At 47.4% G+C, this 18,014-nt stretch overlaps 1 protein-coding gene across 2 annotated transcripts in view; it reads right to left on the bottom strand.

Annotated features, from left to right (window-relative positions):
• Positions 1-18,014, bottom strand: part of FGF18 (fibroblast growth factor 18) — a 71,406-nt gene that overhangs the window by 12,398 nt on the left and 40,994 nt on the right. For both annotated transcript variants that reach the window (XM_080627137.1, XM_080627136.1), the window contains one exon: positions 6,117-6,223. In XM_080627137.1, the coding sequence (XP_080483263.1) occupies positions 6,117-6,223 (107 nt within the window). The remainder of the gene's footprint in view (positions 1-6,116; positions 6,224-18,014) is intronic.

Consider the following 18,014-nt stretch of genomic DNA (forward strand, 5'->3'; position numbering starts at 1 on the left):
GCAAGGCAGTGGTTTCCCTCCACCAGTGTTTCTAAGGTAGCTTCTCAAGAAAGCTCAACCTCAGGCTTGATCGAAGTCAACTGATGAAAAAGCTGGTCCGGGTACATGGATAAGGCTTTGGAGAACCAACCTGGTGTCTCCTACCCAGGTAAATCTCCTTGTCCTACAAAGAGCGGCTCCCACTGAACCACCTGGAGCTCCTGTAACATAACAACCTTCTGTAGAGCCAGAGGTATCCTGTGCATTGGCCATAGTGAGCGCCTTCACTCTTTGATGCTGTCAGAGGTTTTTTAGCCAACTTTCCTGACTAAACACACACTTGCTTCAAGAAAACCCCTATTTTAAAGCTGTAATGTAAACAACCCCAAATTATTACTATCCCCTAAAGGCTACTGCTGGCAGGCATCAATGATAAAGCTCTGCCAGAGCAGTCTGGCATCTAGCAACAATTTGTTTGTTGTCCTGCAAAAATACAGAGCGCCTTGCCATATGGTATTAGCAACTTTCTGGTAACATTCAGAAATGGATTGGCTTGGAAAGCAGTTATCACACCAGAAAAAAATCTTATGTCTGAGAGGCAGGTCTCTGCTGCACGCAGCATCAGCATGGCGCTGGTGCTGGTCGGAGGCGGCACTGGTCAGCAGAGTCATGCCACTGCAGCCCTTGGCACAGCCACGCTTTGGCTGGCACAGCTTTTCTTCATGGGCTGGACTGTGCTTGAGGGCACAAGCTCAGGGCTGCTTGTCTGTGCTTTGTGCTACATCAGCAAAGCTGTCCCCAGAAAGCACCCCAGATACCCGACATGGATCTGAAGCAATGTGCAGCCACCCTGACTGGCTGGGGGGTTCCTACCTTTCACCCAAAGCTTTTTCCCACTGCTCACGTTAAGCACAGAGAATGGAGGAATAAACCCACACTCATTAAAATGCTTTTTCCAAAAATAATGCACCTATATGATGCTTTTTCAAGAATTATGTGTATATAATGATTTTCTGAGTGTGTATATGCCAGGCCACTGAGGATTTATGAAACAAAATCCAAAGAGAGATGATGAAAGCCAGCATGTGGATTTGGTGGGAAATCACCCATTTCATAGTATTGTGTGCTCTCAGGCCTGAATTCATAGAAAGAGCTGAAGTGAGGTAATGAACTGGGACTTCTTGGGATACAACTTTACTGCTCTCACCTTCTGTAAAGCTGGCAGGGGTGGTAACTGTGATAGACCCCATCCTGTCCATCACTTTTCTAACTCTGCCCCTATTTCTGGAATCTTCTCCTTAGCCACATCCTATCTCAGGAGGACTTGCCCCATTTACAGTGGTGTGAGAGCTTCCTACAGGCTCACAGCATGAAGATTACAGCCATACTACATGGAGCAGCATCACATAGGAGCACAGCACACAACTGACAGTCACCACGTTCTACCAACCCCACCTGCATGCTGAGTCCCATCCCACCCCAAGGAGACGGCTCCAGCACCCACCACCTGCATCTCCTTCCTTACAAGACTTCAAGGAGTAACTTAATGCACTAACAGAGCTATTCTCAAAATGAAGCCAACAGGGAACAATATTGCTGCTGAATCTGGAAAAGACATAATCCACTTAATGCCATGGAAGAACATTAGTGGGATTGCTTGGAGCATCTTCAGAAGAAACTTCTGGATCAAAGATAAGCTTAGCTTTTCCCCCATTCTCAAATCTTCTGGATTCCTTCCAGTCATTACTTGCATTCCCTACGTCTATATCTTGCTCTCAAAACTGATGTCTCCCTTGCCACAGTCTGCAATAAGCAGCCTTTCCTCCCACTTCACAGCTTTGGAGGAAGCCAAGGTCCATTCTCCCCTGCCCCTTGGCCAGTCCAGAAAAACAGAACTGTTCTCTCCCTTGATAGTCTCGTAGTGTCGACCAGACTGTGTGATCCCACGGGTGGCTGGTAGAGAACCATGGGCATTCCCTGGCTACAGTGCCTGGGATTCAGCCACCAGCCCCAGCAGTGGGAAGGGGAGGAGCTTTGATCACCCTGTAATGGTGCCAACAGATCCATTTAAGCCTCAGAGATATCTCTGACCACTTGCAAATGCTCTCCTTACCAGGCGGCTGGGACAGGGTAGGGAAGGGAAATCTCTGCAGCATCCCGAAGTTCTGGAGGGCACGGGTTTGCTGTAAGGACAGGCCCAGCAAGAACAGTTAGAGGTGGCCAAGCTCATCAACAGCCTCCTGCTCACACTCTGGGCTGCTATTCCTTGCTCCAGAGACTTCAGAGACTTAAGTTTGACAGCCTTCTACAAACATGAAGTCCCCACTTTATTGGCATCCTTATCTCAGTGCATGAGATAAGAGAAGCTGGGGCAGAGAAAAAACACAGGACTCCCCAGGAAAACCAGACCTAGAAACTCAGCTCCTCCAAAGAGACCCTGAGCTCCTCTTCTCCCCTACCACTGAACTATTGCAGATATTCAGAGTTCTCAAGTTCTAGGTGGCCAGTCACGTTGTGCCTTGTCACAAGTGGACAAGTCACATTGTTCCTCTCCGTGGAAGAGGAGCTGAACCTCTCAGTTCCCTTGTCCCCCGTGTTCATAAGAAGCCTGAGATGAATACACAGGAATAATAATTGTAAAGGTTTTTAAGAAAAGCACCTAACATTTCTGTTCTGAGTTTTCATATTTTAATCCTTGTAATATAACTCTGCCATAAAGCCTGGAGAAGTCTCTGGGGAGACCTTAGATAAGCTTTTCAGTACCTAAAGGGGGCTTCTAGGAAGATAGAAGTAAACTTTTTAGCAGAGCCCATTGTGATAGGACAAGGGGTGATGGTTTTAAACTAAAAGAGGGTAGATTTAGACTAGACATAAGGAAGAAATTTTTTCCAATGAGGGTGGTGAAACTCTGGCACAGGTTGCCCAGAACAGTGGTAGATGCCCCATCCCTGGAGACACTCAATCCCAAGTTGAAACGGGCTTTGAGCAACCTGATCAAGTGGAAGGTGTCCCTGCTCACTGCAGAGGGGTTGAAATACCTCATATTTAAAGGTCTCTTCCAACCCAAACTGCTCTACAATGCTATGATAAAGTTCAGTGGTCCACAAAAAACTTCAGCAAAATCAGGAAACTCAGGACCAACAATTTCTACATAAACGCACCAGAAACCCACAGGCAATATATTTATATACAAATATTTATATATATATATATATATATGGTCAGAAGGAAAAAACCATGAAATGAAATGTTTCTTGGGTCTTCTTCAACATAACACCAAGAATCAATGAAGAAACACAATCCCATTTGTTTTCTCCTGGTGCTGGCCATGTTTAACAGAAAAGGCACACCCTGTACATTTGCCCTGTCTCCAGTTTTCATAAGCAGCACGTAGAGCATCAGTGACCTCACAGTTGCATGCTGTGACAATAAATAAAGTTAGAAACCTTATTTGGGTTAGAAACCCACAACAACTGCTTTGGCCAACATTGGCCATGAACACACATGCAGTAACAACCAAGCAAGGGAGAAAACACCAGGTTTGGGGCTCCTGAGAAAGCTCCATCGGATGGTTCCTGCTCAGGAACGCTGCCATGGGTGCAATTTCTGATAAATGAGTGAAAATACACAAGGCTGCTCTTCTCAGCCCTATGGGTTGGTCTGTTTGCCTGCAACACAACTGGCTCTGAAGTGTGGAGCAAGCCCCATCTCTGCAGCTCTTGCATTCATCACCCACTCCAGCTGAGAACAACAACCTGCTCCAGCCTGTAATACCCTTTGTAGGTGATTATGGGAAACAAAAAGGACTAAATTCAAAGCAGGTTTTCAACTGGGGGGGGGGTGTCCAAAACTGCTGACTGAGGAGGAGAACAAAGCCAGATGGCATATGCTGGTATTGTTAGGGATTGTGCAGTGTAAGGCAATAGGAAATGAGCAGAGAAAAAGACCCGGGTTGGTCCCATGGCTCCTCTCTTGCCAAATCAACATACGGGGGCGACCATGAAACAATCAGTTTATGGGTCTCATTCCCTTCCACCCCCAGACTGAACTTAAATATTTGTATAAGCCCAGGCATAACTTTTATCTAACGTTTTCCTTGGGGTTTACTCTAGATGTTTAGAGCATTCGAGCTAAAAAGCATTCCCTCAGACTCTTGCCACAAAAAGAGCTGAAACTATGATACTAATTAAAACCACACGCCTTGGTATCAAGAAGCCCTGCTATTATTTTCTCTTTTAGCTCTTGAGAAGCTGTTAATACGGGCAACGCGTCTGGAACATTTTCCTTCCAAACGCCATGCTCCGTACCCCCTCCTGCTCAGGTCGACTGGTTGGTGAACTTGTCAGCAGTCTGCGGTGGGAAGGCTCACACTGACAAGGACAGATTTATTTATGTTTTTAACAACAACCCATTTGCCAGCTTAATCTTATGAAAAGCACATCAAGAAAACAAACCACAGCCCCTTGATGCTGCACCAAAGGTGACAAGCTAAAGAGCTGTCCTGCCTTGGTGCCCAGTGGGCCCAATCAAGGGATGAATCTTGCCAAAATATACTATATGTTTTGGAAAACAGCCTCTGACTTTGCCAAGATGCTCCTGGACACTCGGATTAGACCAGAAAAGGATGTGGGTTGCACTGTGCACCACTGCTGATCCATCCTGGGCTAAGGTCAATTGAAGAAAAAGGTAAGATTTCATGCTTATTTTACCCTGCCTAGTTTGAATGCTTCTAAGGTCTCCGTTACTGTGGTATCAGCACCTCATAAACATTAACAAAATTATTCTTATACTGTTTCAGGGTAAAACTCAATTATCACATTTAAAGGGTGGAAAATTAAAGCACAAAAAGAATCAAAATCAAAGGCAAGGTTTGTGTTCAGTGCAGTCTTTAAAAGCACCCACGTGTGTCCTGAGAGGGCTAAATCCGGTTAAAACCCAAGTTTCCCTGTCCAAGATCAAACAACAGTGTCTCATCCAGAGACTGATTGCACCACGGAAGTGCAGGAAGCAGAGGGAACCGGCTGCTTCAGCCCAGCCCTCCCGGAGCACCAATTCCCAACTCCCTACCAACCTGGAGCAGCATCCTGGATGCTGCCTGCTTTGCCAAGCAGCTCCGCAGCAGGCAGGAGCTGGCTGCCTCAGCCAAGGCTGCTGCGGGAGATTCAGGCTCAGGAGCATCCACACCACGCACAGGGACAGGAGGGGAAGGCACTTGTCCCGCAGGTGTCACTCTCAGGACCACAGAAGTAAATACTGCTTCATCAGAGCAACCTGGTTTCTGGTTTCTATTAGAAGAGCGGCTTTCACTGCATTGACTCAAAACAAAACTCAGCTTCCCTTTTTAACAGCCACAGAGATGCCAGATTTTAATTCCTGGGGTGTAAAGTGCAGGCAGTGGAGGAGAGGGGCCTTTGAGATCTTCTATTTTACCTTTACTTTTTGGTGATAGTATAGCTTTGAGCAAGCTCCTACCTGGTTAGCAAGCTCCTAGGTTCGCCAACAATACAGAAGAACTGCCTAAGTTACAAAAGCAAGCTAATACACAGAAAAGTATGACTGCAGCAAAGGATTTAAGCTAGATGGGTGAATAGCTGTAATTTGTTGCATGCTTCCATGGTGCAGGGATCCAAAGTAATAAAATATCCTGTAATGCTAGAACCGTGAGGCCCAGCCCCAGTGTGATGCTTGGATTCCAGTAAGAGCCCTGCCACAGCATCACTTGGCTCACCACTGGAAGGAGCCTTCTGTGCCTACCTCCCTGGTGCTGACCTCCCCACACAGCCCTCTGCTTGTCCTTTTCTTTTGAATCCCCCTCCAAAGAAGGTTCAAGTAATGAAGTTATCGTGGAGGCAGCCTCGATGGTGGGATGCCAAGATGACACCTCACGTCAACACAATGGCAAAGCACAAACCCATCCGTATCCAAAGCGTCATCAGGGGATCCCAGGGCTGACTGCAGAGCAAAGTATTACAGAGGGGGGCTGGGGAAGAGCATGGGCTGCCTCTCAAACCCCACATCCTCTCCGTCCTGCTTCTCATTTGAGGCTGACAGGCAAAGCTCAGACACATCATTACAGCCTTGAGGAGGCTGCTGAAGGTAACACTCATGTTACAAATGAATTAATAGGAAACACTTACCTTCCCCACTAGCTTGCCTTTCCTGTTCATGCAAAGGTAGAAGTCTGTCTCCTTCCCTTTGATCCGGACTTGACTGCCAAAAGTGTCTGTTTCCACTAGAAGCTGGGCTTGTAAAGGAAGAAGAGAAAAAGAAGCATTTACCAATGTGGTCCCATTAAGTCAGAGCATGCAAAGCTCATCAGCACATGGTCCCATTACTTCCACCTGAGCCACACCACACTGGGATGCTCTGCAAGTGACCAACGCAAGGAACCACCCAGGGCTGAGCTCCAGGCTCAGGCAGAGGTGCAGATACAGCATATCTCCACTGACCCCTGTATGGATGCTCTGGGTTTAATGCCGGTTTAGCACAGAGTGTGCACATACACGTGTGTGCTCCATCTATCTACACCAACCCCACTTCCCCATCAGCAATAAAGCTCAGGGCTAGAGTTCTCCTTCACACTACAGGAGGGTTTTCAGAGGGTAAGAACATGGATTTTACCCTCATGAAGAAAAAAGGTTAACATGACAAGAATAAAAACCCTTTCTCCACAGCCAGCAGCCCTCAAACACTGCACGGAAGTGGTCCAGCCACACACTTGTGGTGCAAAACATCACAGTGATCTCCTGAAGATCACCACAACAGCTAGCAGGGGAGAAATTCGGTGCTGCTTGTTCTGTCTGATGAACACCTGCCCTGCAGACATTCTCTGTGTGTCTAGCCACGTTCCCCAGAGGTCACCAATTGCTTTCTGGCAGTCCAGGTCCATGACTCCATCTCTAGCTAGGAGAAATATGGCCAATCTCATAGTGCCTCACATGCTTACTGAGGCCAGGGCTGGTTTGCAGCACTGCCAGGAGCCATGGTAGAGGACAGATCTCTGCTGCATCTTCATAAACCACCTGCCCTGACACAACTGTATTTGCAGAGGTGCCAAGCTGCCACCCAGATGTGTATGTACAGTGCCATCCTCATCTCAAAAACCTAGACACTGCCAAATTCAGTGGTTTATTCCACCTCTGATCTAAACACGAATTCCAGTCATGCTCAAGGTTCGGATTCCAGGAATTTCCCTGGAGAGGAAGGAATAGGCAGGCTGGCCATTTTGGTTCAGATCCACCTCCGATATGGAGGGGGAGAAAGGAGACATGGTCGAAACACAATGCAAGAATGTGTAAGTGTCAGCAAGTGCAAATCCACGGTCCTGCTCTGGAAATACTCACGCTTGTAAGACCTGAGCCGTACCGTAGAAACACGGCCTTTGCCAGACTCTGGAGAATGTTTGATCTGTGCTGCAAAAAGTCACATTCTTTTTGGCATTCATATTTCAAACTTCAAAACTCTCTAAGAGCAAATACGTTCACTGTAAGGATTTACCATGGGGATAGAAATAGGAGTTTGTTTCATTTAAACACATTAATATTTTTCCCACTTGTAAAGTCAGCTTTTGGCTTCTGCAGCAGTGCAAATATCACAAACCTTTAACTCACAAGGGCCCTAAACAGAGTTTTCCCTTTGCAGCTCAGTCATATATGCAAGTTCAGGGTTTTCCAGTTACTAGCTACTTACATTTATTTAGATGTATTTGTTAAACCTGTTATCAAGGGGGATATATTTAAAGAATAGCTTGTTTCTGACAGCAGCTGGGATAACACCTGTATTACAGCAGAATATTACTTGCAATCAAACATAAATATGGAAATTTATCTAAGTCTTTCAGAATTGCACCATGTTTTTGGGGTGTCTGTGATGGAAAGCAGCTTGCAAGTGACAACTGGGTGCTGCAGGCTTTTCCCTCCACACCTGCCAAGGGGGAACTGAACCAGCAAACACTTAAGTGAGGAAGAGCCATCTGAACCAGAAATATCCCATCATTTTAAGGATATCAAGATAAGCCAAGCCAGGATGGGGAAGGATGGCACAGAGTCAAAGACAGGTCTTCAAGGGGAGACTAACCAATACTGGTATATAACTTGATGAACGCTGACTGCTCCGAGAAGTCCTGTGAAGCTGCTCAGATGCAACACAGCATTAATAGACAAGGGAATAGCTAAAGGTATAGAATCCTAGATTGATTTGGGTTGGAAGGGACCTCAAAACTCATCCAGCTCCAACACCTGCCTTGGGCAGGGACACCTTCCACTAGGGCAGGTTGCTCCAAGCCCCATCCAACCTGCCCTTGACAGTCTTTAAAGAGGTGTCTGTGAAAGGTCTTCCCCGCATGCAAGCAAAGGACTAATGGTCAACCTCAGAGGGGGAGAGCAGCAGCCTGCACACAGGGGAAGAGGTCCCAGAGATTGGCCCAAGAACCACGGCCACCAACCACAGCGTCGAGAAGTCACCCACAGATCTACAGGTTTGAATCCAGCCAGGCAGCCAATGGGCCCAGGGCCACCCACCAAAGGGGTCAAGTGAGGGCTCCACAGCTCGCACAAGCACGAACAGGACACAGCAAGTTCCCCACCAGGCTGCAAGGCATTCCTTGTCTGTTCCAGTCTCAGTGCTGTGACTAAAGCTGCCAGGCATAATGCTGCATGTTAGATACGGGTTGTGGCCAGCCCAAGCAGGACCTAACATTGATAAAACCCTCCAATGTGCGAGCCTTGAGCTGTGATGGACAGTCGGTACCCTGCATCTCTCCAAGGCAGGTCCCCATGGCAGCCTGCGCTCAGACGGACAAACCCCCTCCCTTTGCAGCCAGTGTGAGTAATATCCAAGCTGATTTTAATTTGAAAAATATCACCTTAAAAAGATGCCGGTTCCCTGCTGTGAAAATTAAAACCATCTGGATGGAGTGATTTCAAATAATTAATCTAGGTCTCCTTTGGCACCGCTGCTAATTAAAATATGATACCTTCCTCCCCCTTTTTTTAAATAAAGAATTTAAATAACGTTTAAAGAGCTAATAAAAATAATGTCATAATTTAAAACTAAATGGAAGTCACCTTTCCTGCGAGCTGCAGAGGTTACACCGGCGCTGAGATCCCTCCTGGGCTAATGCCACAGCTGGACCAAGCAGCATTGGATGGACCAGCATCCAATAGATGTCAATCCAGTAAATACATCCCCCAGCATCCTGTGGGGGGCTTGCAAGCCCCAGGGGTCATCCTGCACCCAAAGCCTAGGAGTGGGAAGCAGAGGAAGGAGGCTCAGCTGGCACTGTCTGCTCCCCGCTGTGACCCTGGTTGACAACCTGCAGGCTAAGGGCACCCGGAGGTACCCGCTTCTGAAAAATCTGAGTTTCAAGATGCTGGGGATGTGTTCTTATTTCTAGGGATCCTCGACCTTCTTTCCCACAGGACAGATCAGTGTGGCTTTAGGGTTAGGTTCATAACCCAGTTGGCTTCCAGCCTAAGGCACCTCTTACAGCTGATTTCTCCTTTTCACAACAGGCATCTCCCTAAATGCTCTCAGGGGCCAGACCTCAGGCAGCCATCTAGTCAGATAAAAACAGCAGGGATGAACCCCAGCCCTGAACACTGCCACAGGAGGTCCTGGGGAATGGAGGCTGGCCCAGCAGAAGGAGCTGCTGAGATCTCCCACCGCACTCGCACATGGTGTGGGAAAAGCTCAGTCACCACCAAAAGGAATTAACTTCACATAAACTTGGCTTGATGTCTGGTCTCTGCAATATTCTACAGCCACAACAAAAGCATTAGGGAAAATCAAAGGGAATTTCCATTGAGAGCTCAGGTAAAATAGGTCCCACCAAGCCAGGGCAGTGTCCCCGCAGCAGTCTGCTGCTCCAGACACCTGACTCCCAGCTCCATTAATCCCTGGATACATCAGAGAGATTACAATCTTTATTTTCAACAGCCCTGCACTCCAGCGTTCAGATCAGGTATTATTGTTTAAATTCTTTGACAGCTAGATATTCTGATATATTTTCCAACAGGGGAAAGAAAGAGCAAAAGAGAAAAGATGTCTTTAGAGGGTGAGATCTTCTGCTACATGCTTTTGCCTTATTGGCCCATTTAACCTAAACCTTCCTGAAAACTCCCACTGGAAGAGACTGGAATTCCTCACAAGTCTAGGTGAAAAGGATTACATATATATGTTGAAAAGCTATCTTCCAGCTAAGAAAACATGAAGTCAGGGAGATATGTGAAGGTGGCAGAAAATATGCCAAATTATCTTTCAAATATATCCTGGGAGTGGGAGGACGGGAGCCAGAAAAGCACGGGCAAAGAAAAGAGAAAGAGGGCACCTAAGATGAGTAAGGTTTACATGTACCTATCACAAAATCCTTAACACCAGCCAGTTTCAGATAAATAAAGAGATAAAGGGGAAAACAAGGAAGGTGCAGAAGGACTGGGTACTTTCAGTCTATCCACCGTTCATTTTTTTTACTTCTTTTGCAGGTAAAAATCCCACAAACTGAACCACAGACAGAAAGTGCTGCTGCTTACGCTGCCCACTGGCATCTTGAAGCAGGCCAGAGAACACAGATTTCCTGGGGAAAGGGTGCTTAGAGAAGACCAAGATTTTGTTGCCTTTGTCTGATGCAATTACGAAGTTGGGGAAGCCATTCTCAGCATCTAAAACCATTTCCAATTGATGAAGAGAGACGATGTACAGAGAAGCCGAGGCTGGGACTGCAGCGCCTGTGATGGAGAGAGGCTTTCCAGTTCAGTTACTGTGGTGCTATGAACCCAGACAAGCACATTTCCATAGCTCACAGCATATACTGTATCTGATGGGAGAGTAAAGTTTACTCTCTGATAAGACTGAATCTTCCAGTGTGAACCCCAGCATGGCCAAGGGTTCTTAAAATAGTTGAAACCTGTTCAAACACAGCCTACCCCCTACCAAAACCATGTGAGTCCCTTACGTGACCGCAACATAGGAGAGAATGACCCTGTCTCCAGTTCCCATTCATGATGTAATGACAAGGGAATAGCTCCGAAATTAGGTAAAGTCTGGAGGGTCTAATAAGGCCCACAGGCTATGAACAAGTGAGGGAATGTAGGCTGCATCCTCCAGTTCTGTTTGCACACTTGTATATTCCTCCAAACTGTACCATTTTAAACAGTTATAACTCATACAACCCAATCGCCTTCTCAATTAGTCAGGTGCAAATCAGGAATAACCACCAAAACCAATAAGGCTGGTGCTCAGGAGGGCAGAGCTCTGACCCACATACCACTGCAATTAGCTCATCCAGTCTGTCTTCAGCGAGCATAGGATATGTATGTCAAATTATTAAAAGGGATGGTTGAGGGGAGGAGGAGTGAGAGCAGCTCCAAGATACAGGCTCCAGGTATTTACTTTTCTAAGGCATCACTTCGCACAAGCGAGGGAACAACCAGGTGTTGGAGCAGGGGGACAGCACAGGGAGCAGCACACCCTGTCTTACCCCAGAGTGCTGTTTCTCTAAATGAGATTTTCCATTAAACATTGTATCTTTTGCTCAGTCAGCTGAAGCAGTAAGGGAAAAGGCATCATTTAGAGGGCATGAGCCCCTCAGAGCATCAACACTTCAATATACACCAAGTGCCAAGTCCCACTGTACTTCTTGACAGATTTTGGGTTGGGAAGGGGAACAGGACCAAGGGCTCTGTGTGAACAAAGGAGTGACTGCAAAGACAACCTGCCACCCATGTAACAGTCTTAGTAGCTCTCAGGAACCAGACAGGTTAAATATTTGCATGGGAGACATGAGAAGAAAATCTATAATGCAGCAAAGACCTCAAAGGCACTTACACTGCAGCAACCTGATCCTGCAAATACTTTCACACAAAGGACTTCACACACATCGGAAGTCTCAAGTGCTGATAAAGACCCCTACTTGGCTTCAGCATCCCGCCTCTGCCACCAGCTGCATGGCTGGACACGCTGGGAACACAGCTTTGGACACAGAGTTGTAAGCTCCCCTCCTCCTTAGTCCTATGCAGGGCTATCTCCTTGCCCTGACTACTTGCAATCACCCCATGGAGCACATCCATAGATGTGATGGAGACAAGTGCAGGATCACAGCACTTTTAACAGAGAAACAAGGGCTACCATTTCCCTCTGAGGAAGACCCCTTTCTGGATTTCACCTCTGTACTATCAATAAGAGCTTCAGTCTCTGGGAGCTGCTTTCAGGCTCTCCCATCTGCAAACCACCATCTAACACCACGAAGACGTCCTGTCCCATTTCCAGGATGCTGAGCTATCCCCGCAGCGCTCACAGGGCATGTCTACATGACACAAGGCCAAGACATGTGGAAATCTCCACGCTGGTGCCAACCACGCCAGCCTGAGCACCCAGCCCAGGACAGATGTGCAAGCATGACAAGCTGCTGCAGCAGTTAACTCCACAGGGTGCACAGACCAGGATATTAGAGTAATAAAATATCACTTGCGCTCTAGCGAAACCTCTGCTATTTAAGCGCGTCACACCGTTACACCCTGAGGAGAAGGACTTGGGGTGCTGGTTGATGAAAAGCTCCCCATGACCCAGCTTCAGTGTGTGCTCGAGCCCAGAACCCCCCCGTGTGCTGGGCTGCACCCCCAGAGCGTGAGCAGCAGCTCAGGGAGGAGATTCTGCCCCTCTGCTGTGCTCTGGGCAGACCCCCCCTGCAGTCCTGATCCAGCTCTGGGGCAGCAGCACAAGAGGGACGTGGAGCTGCTGGAGCGAGGCCAGAGGAGGCCACGGAGATGCTGTGAGGGCTGGAGCAGCTCTGATCTGGAGCCAGGCTGAGAGAGCTGGGCTGGGTCAGCCTGGACAAGAGAAGGCTCCTGAAGGGGAGACCTTAGAGCAGCTCCAGTGCCTAAAGGGGCTGCAGGAAACCTGGAGAGGACTGCCTGGGTTCCTAAAGGATGACAAAGCTTCCAGACACAGCCCCTATAAACTAACTCTACTCACCACGCCGTGGGAGAAGCTTATATGAAAATTTGCTAATTTGAGGTCTTTTATCAGTCCATGCAGATAAAAATTGTTTGACAGCTTAGCTGACATAAGACCAGAATAAAAACCAAGGTAGGTCCTAGAGATTTTGTCCAACCTAAAACCAAGCTTAATAAATCCCTGCATCCGTGATTCTATGACAAATAAAACATATCTGAGGACAAAGTGGACATTATCAGTACCATATTACCAGCCCAAACCTACAGTACCCAGTGGCCAGTCATCATTTACCCATGTGAAAAATGAGTGTAAAATACTGTCATTCTGACACGGAGCCATTTGCACCCATTTGTAGATCTAAGAAAACAGGATTAAGCAGTGGGGAATCAGACTTGGCCTCTTGCAGATGTTTTATACATAATTCACCATGAGAGACACTAGAAATATTTTGGCAGTTCCTTCCATGATGGTGAATAAGCTTATTTAGACAAGATTCAGTAAAATTGTTGGCGATAGGTTGTGTGCTTTAAAAACCCCTGGGCGGGGAGCAGAAGTGAACAACTTCTGCCCTGAACTTTGCCACCTGCAAACTTGCAATGACTTCAGTAGGCCTGGAAAGAGAAACGTTTAAAACGTTAGCACAGAAATTCCTCTATCTCACCAGGGTGTCTTGCAGCCTCCAAACACAGCTCAAGTGGACAGCATTTCTACAGAGGCAGGAAAACTGCTTGACAAGCTGCCAGGCTCCGAGTCTGGAATTAGTGAAGGATGAGCCTCAGAAAAAGTTCAGAAGCTCTGTTATGCTTGAAAAAGCACCTAAAATGAAAAATAAAGGGCCAAACCCTCATGTCTTTGATCATTCTCATTTGAATAAACTGCTACTGACACAGTCAAGCCCAACAGACAAGGACTTCAGGACCTGGCCCTGAGCGCCCAGCTGAAATGCGTCCAAAGCACTGGAGTCTCTTGGGTCTGGAAATAACGTGAACCTTCCCTTGTCCCGCGGAGGGTTAGGATTACCACAAGAACAAACCCTGCTCAAGTTATTTTGACTCTCGTGTTCTCAGTCTCAGCTGAACCCAATGAAAATACTGATGCACACAAAAATAACAATAAGCAGAGAATGACAACTATGGGAGCCCCACGTACTCTCACTTCTCCAAAGCCACTTCATTTGAGGCCAGAAGCACAGGACAGACCACACTTACCCTGAAGCACTCATCCACCTCTCTTGGGCAACCCGGTGGTTGGCTACTCATACTGAGCAATGAAGTAGGTGTGATGTTACCATCACCATATCCCCTTATCAAGGAGTCCCAAACACATAAATCTCTCCTGTATGCCAACACCATGATGGTTTCATATGCTCCGAAAGTTAGTCCCGTCCAGGATCCATTGTTGTATTTGTGAGTGCTCCAAAACAGGGCTAATCAGGAGAAATGTGTAAAGCATTTGCAGTGCTACTTGAATTTAGATTATCAGCCATTCCTTGTATACAAAGGTGTTAAGGTCCACCAAGAAGGTTTCTTATTCCGTGCCATTAAGAGTTGAAATTATGAAAATGAATTTTACGGACAGGAATATAAACGAGGGGCTCATTGTAACTTTCCCTTCTTCCAGTAACTAACATAATATGCTGAAAATAAAGTTGCAGGATGCTCCAGTATTTTCAGTGGGATTCCTGTGGCTCTGGAACCCAGAGGAGCAGAGGCAGCAGCACAACCTGCCAGAAAAAAGCATTCTGGCACATGGGGAAAATTCCTCTATATTTTAAGATTCTAAACAGGGTCTGCTCTTACAAATGGATGCAACCAGAATTTCAAAGATATCTGACATATTCTTAAATGAAATATAGAAAATTGTCATTCTTAGATAAGAGTATGACTATTTTGGGGTAGGGCTTGAAAGAGCCATAGACAAGAACTGACCTTGTTTGGGGACAAACATCCTTTGGAACAAACTGCAAAGCAAATCCCTTGAGTGAAGCACCTTGTTGCAGTATCCTCTGCATCAGTCCCTTGGAAAACATCTCTCCCTAACAGACACGGCACAATTCTTCCAACTATTCTCAGAGCAGCAGCAACAGAAATAACAACAAGAAGTCAGATATCCCATTAACTTTCCCTTAGCACCTTTGGTTCCATATATTTATTTTTGGAAACACATCAATCACAGGGCTTTTCTTAAACTATTACCCCTTTGTTGGTAAGATTATTTACTTGCTTTTTACTGCATTTTAATTGCATGAGAAGTTCTACATGTTTGGGGCTTTTTTTTCCTAGAGTCATTTGGGACAAAAGGCATCTGGCACTGGGTACTTCAATAAGACCTGTCAGAACTGTAAAATTAGTTTTATGTTTTAATAAATGCGCTTTAAAAATCTCAAATACAATCCCACATTCAAACCATAAGTGTTTGGATTAAGAAAAGGAGATCCCATGTTTCATTTTTATATAAAAAGTAAATCAAGTACAGTACTAACCCAGTCCTCATCTGTGGTGTTATAACCAAGAGCAGCAAAGAAAAAAGTCAGAATCTCTAATTTTGGGGTATTATTTGGGCTTATTTTGGGTTTAAAGAATCAGCATTAGCAATGTAGAATCTGTGCTGTATTATTGTTACTTATCCCAGTTTCAGTTTCTGTAGAGACCCAGGTCACCTATGAAGCTCAGACTCAGCCCTATGTTTCCAGTCCAGTTTTTTCAGCCCTTTTCTCTCCTCCCTGCACCAGAGCATCCTCCTCTCCTCTCTCCACACCAGAGACGGTGGCGCTGGGGACCTGCACAGGGAACAGTCCCTTGCGGCAGCGAGTGCCATGCTTGCAGGTGACGCTGCTGCTGCTGGTGTCCAGCCTATACCTGTCCCAACATGAACAGAGCATGTTCATCTTGGAGGGCTCTTCAGACAGCTCTGTAACCAGCATGTCATTCACTTTAGAAACCTCCAGGCACACAGACAAAGGATAAGACCCAAGGCACAAGCCCTCTTTCCAGCACTTGCTACCCCACACCTGAGAGCACATCCCTCCTCCCGCCAGGACACTGGCACAGGGTGCCCAGAGAAGCTGTGGCTGCCCCATCCCTGGCAGTGTTCAAGGCCAGGTTGGACACAGGGGCTTGGAGCAAGCTGCTCTAGTGGAAGGTGCCTGTGGCCAAGTCACCCCACAGCTGCTGCCACCACCCCAGCTCAGTGAGCCACTGCTGCCACTGCAGGAGCTGCCACTGCCCATGACACCCCTCATCTCATGAAGGAGCCTGAGGACACACCACGCAACCCATGGGGCAAGAAACAGCCTTTGGCAAGCACCACCTTATCTGCAAGAGCCCAGCACAGAGCTGCAGCTGCGCTGGCACTGACCCATGCGTAAGAGGCTCACTTCTTCATCCAGGGCACCAAAGGAGCGAAGGAACCTGCTAACTTGGAACTAAGGAGCTTCTGTGCAAGCTCCTGGTGGGAGAAGCAGATGGTTTTCCCTAAATCCTGGTGCCCACTAGGCCTGGCCCTCCACTGAGGAGATGAAGTGAGCAGAGACCCTTTGCACAGGCAGGCTCAGGCCAGCCTCCCGCTCCCCGGTGTCCCACTGCAGGTCCACCTCCGGTGTGAAGAGTTAAAGCTCATCCCCCAACAGGCCCGGATGAAAAGGAGACAAAAAAGCAGGATGCTGGTGAATGCCAGCAGTGGGTGGCCGGCGCTCTGCACACAACAGGCACAGCCAAGTGTGTCTGGCACCAGACAATTATTTTCGCTGGAGGTGTGTGAGGCGGCAGCGCTGAGAGCCATTCTCCCGGCGAGGCAACCAGCCATGCCGGCAACAAAGCCGCTCGCCGGGAAGCATCCCTCTCCTTGCTCCCATCTCCTCACCGCGGGCTGGGGTTTTATCCTTCTGTGTTGTCCTTCCTGCTGGGGCATTCGCAGCTCTGACAAAAAAGCAGGTCAAACATCCCCGAATGGTGTATTTAGTGCTTCCCCTCGGGTTTCCGCGGCTTCCCTGCCATTTTCCTCCCGCACCCGGGAGCGCGGCAGTATTTATGGGGTAGCAAGCTGACCCCTCGGCTGCGGTGGGCGAGAGTGCCTGACGTTAAGTGCTGCTAATGCGTTTTGCATTTGTGCTCCGGGGCAGGAAATCTCAACTTCCAGTGCCAAGGGGTTAATTATAATTTATATAGCAAAATCTCAGGCTGGTGGGGTTTTTTTTCTCCAGCTAATTAAGAGGTACAATTACCTTTGAGAATCAAAGGGATATTTTGGTACCCAGCTCTTAGAAACAGATTACAGGCACTTAAAACACAAGGACACCTTTGCTTCTCTGCGCTTGCTTAGTTTTTGATTTAGATCATTAGCAAGAAACTGTCATATTCCTGATCCACCATCACAGTGTACTGGAGACCACCTATAGGAGCCATTGCAATAGGATAACATACAGCTTTACTGGTCTCCCCGTGTTTCCAATTACATGTTTTACTGATACATCACCTGCCACCCAGGGGTCTGGCAAAACTTCTGCTTATTAATTAACCAAGCTTCATGATGACCTTGGGGGGGAGTAGTACCTAAACAAACCAATCTATGCTCAGGCTACAAGCCTGTGACTACTTACTCCTCAGACGAGCAGAATGCTGATGAATATTATTGCTGTATCACAGAATGGTTTGAGTGGGAAGGGACCTTAAAGCTCATTCAGTTCCAATCCCCTGCTATGGGCAGGGACACCTTCCACTATAGCAGGTTGCTCCAAGCCCCTGTGTCCAACCTGGTCTTGAGCACTGCCAGAGATGTGTCATCCCAGACAGCATGGCAGCACCTCTGCATTGCCCTGTTCTGCCCAATGGCCCAGTGCAAACTGGGATGACCACTTGCCACACCAGCCCTGGGAACTGGAGCCAAGGTATAATTGGCAGCACCAGAACCCAGGGTAGAGGTGAGCAGCCAGCGTGGCTGGGCAGCCAGGGAGGCAGCACCCATAGGACCCACCTCCAGCAGCTCCAGCCATGGGGATACATCCATCACCTCCCACCATCTCGCCCCATCGGCTCCTTGCGTTCCTGTTTGTGCAAATGTTTAACAGTTACTGGTCTCTCTCACTA

The sequence above is a fragment of the Psittacula echo genome (genome assembly GCF_963264785.1).
Source record: "Psittacula echo genome assembly, chromosome: 11".
NCBI classification, from domain to species: Eukaryota; Metazoa; Chordata; class Aves; order Psittaciformes; family Psittacidae; genus Psittacula; species Psittacula echo.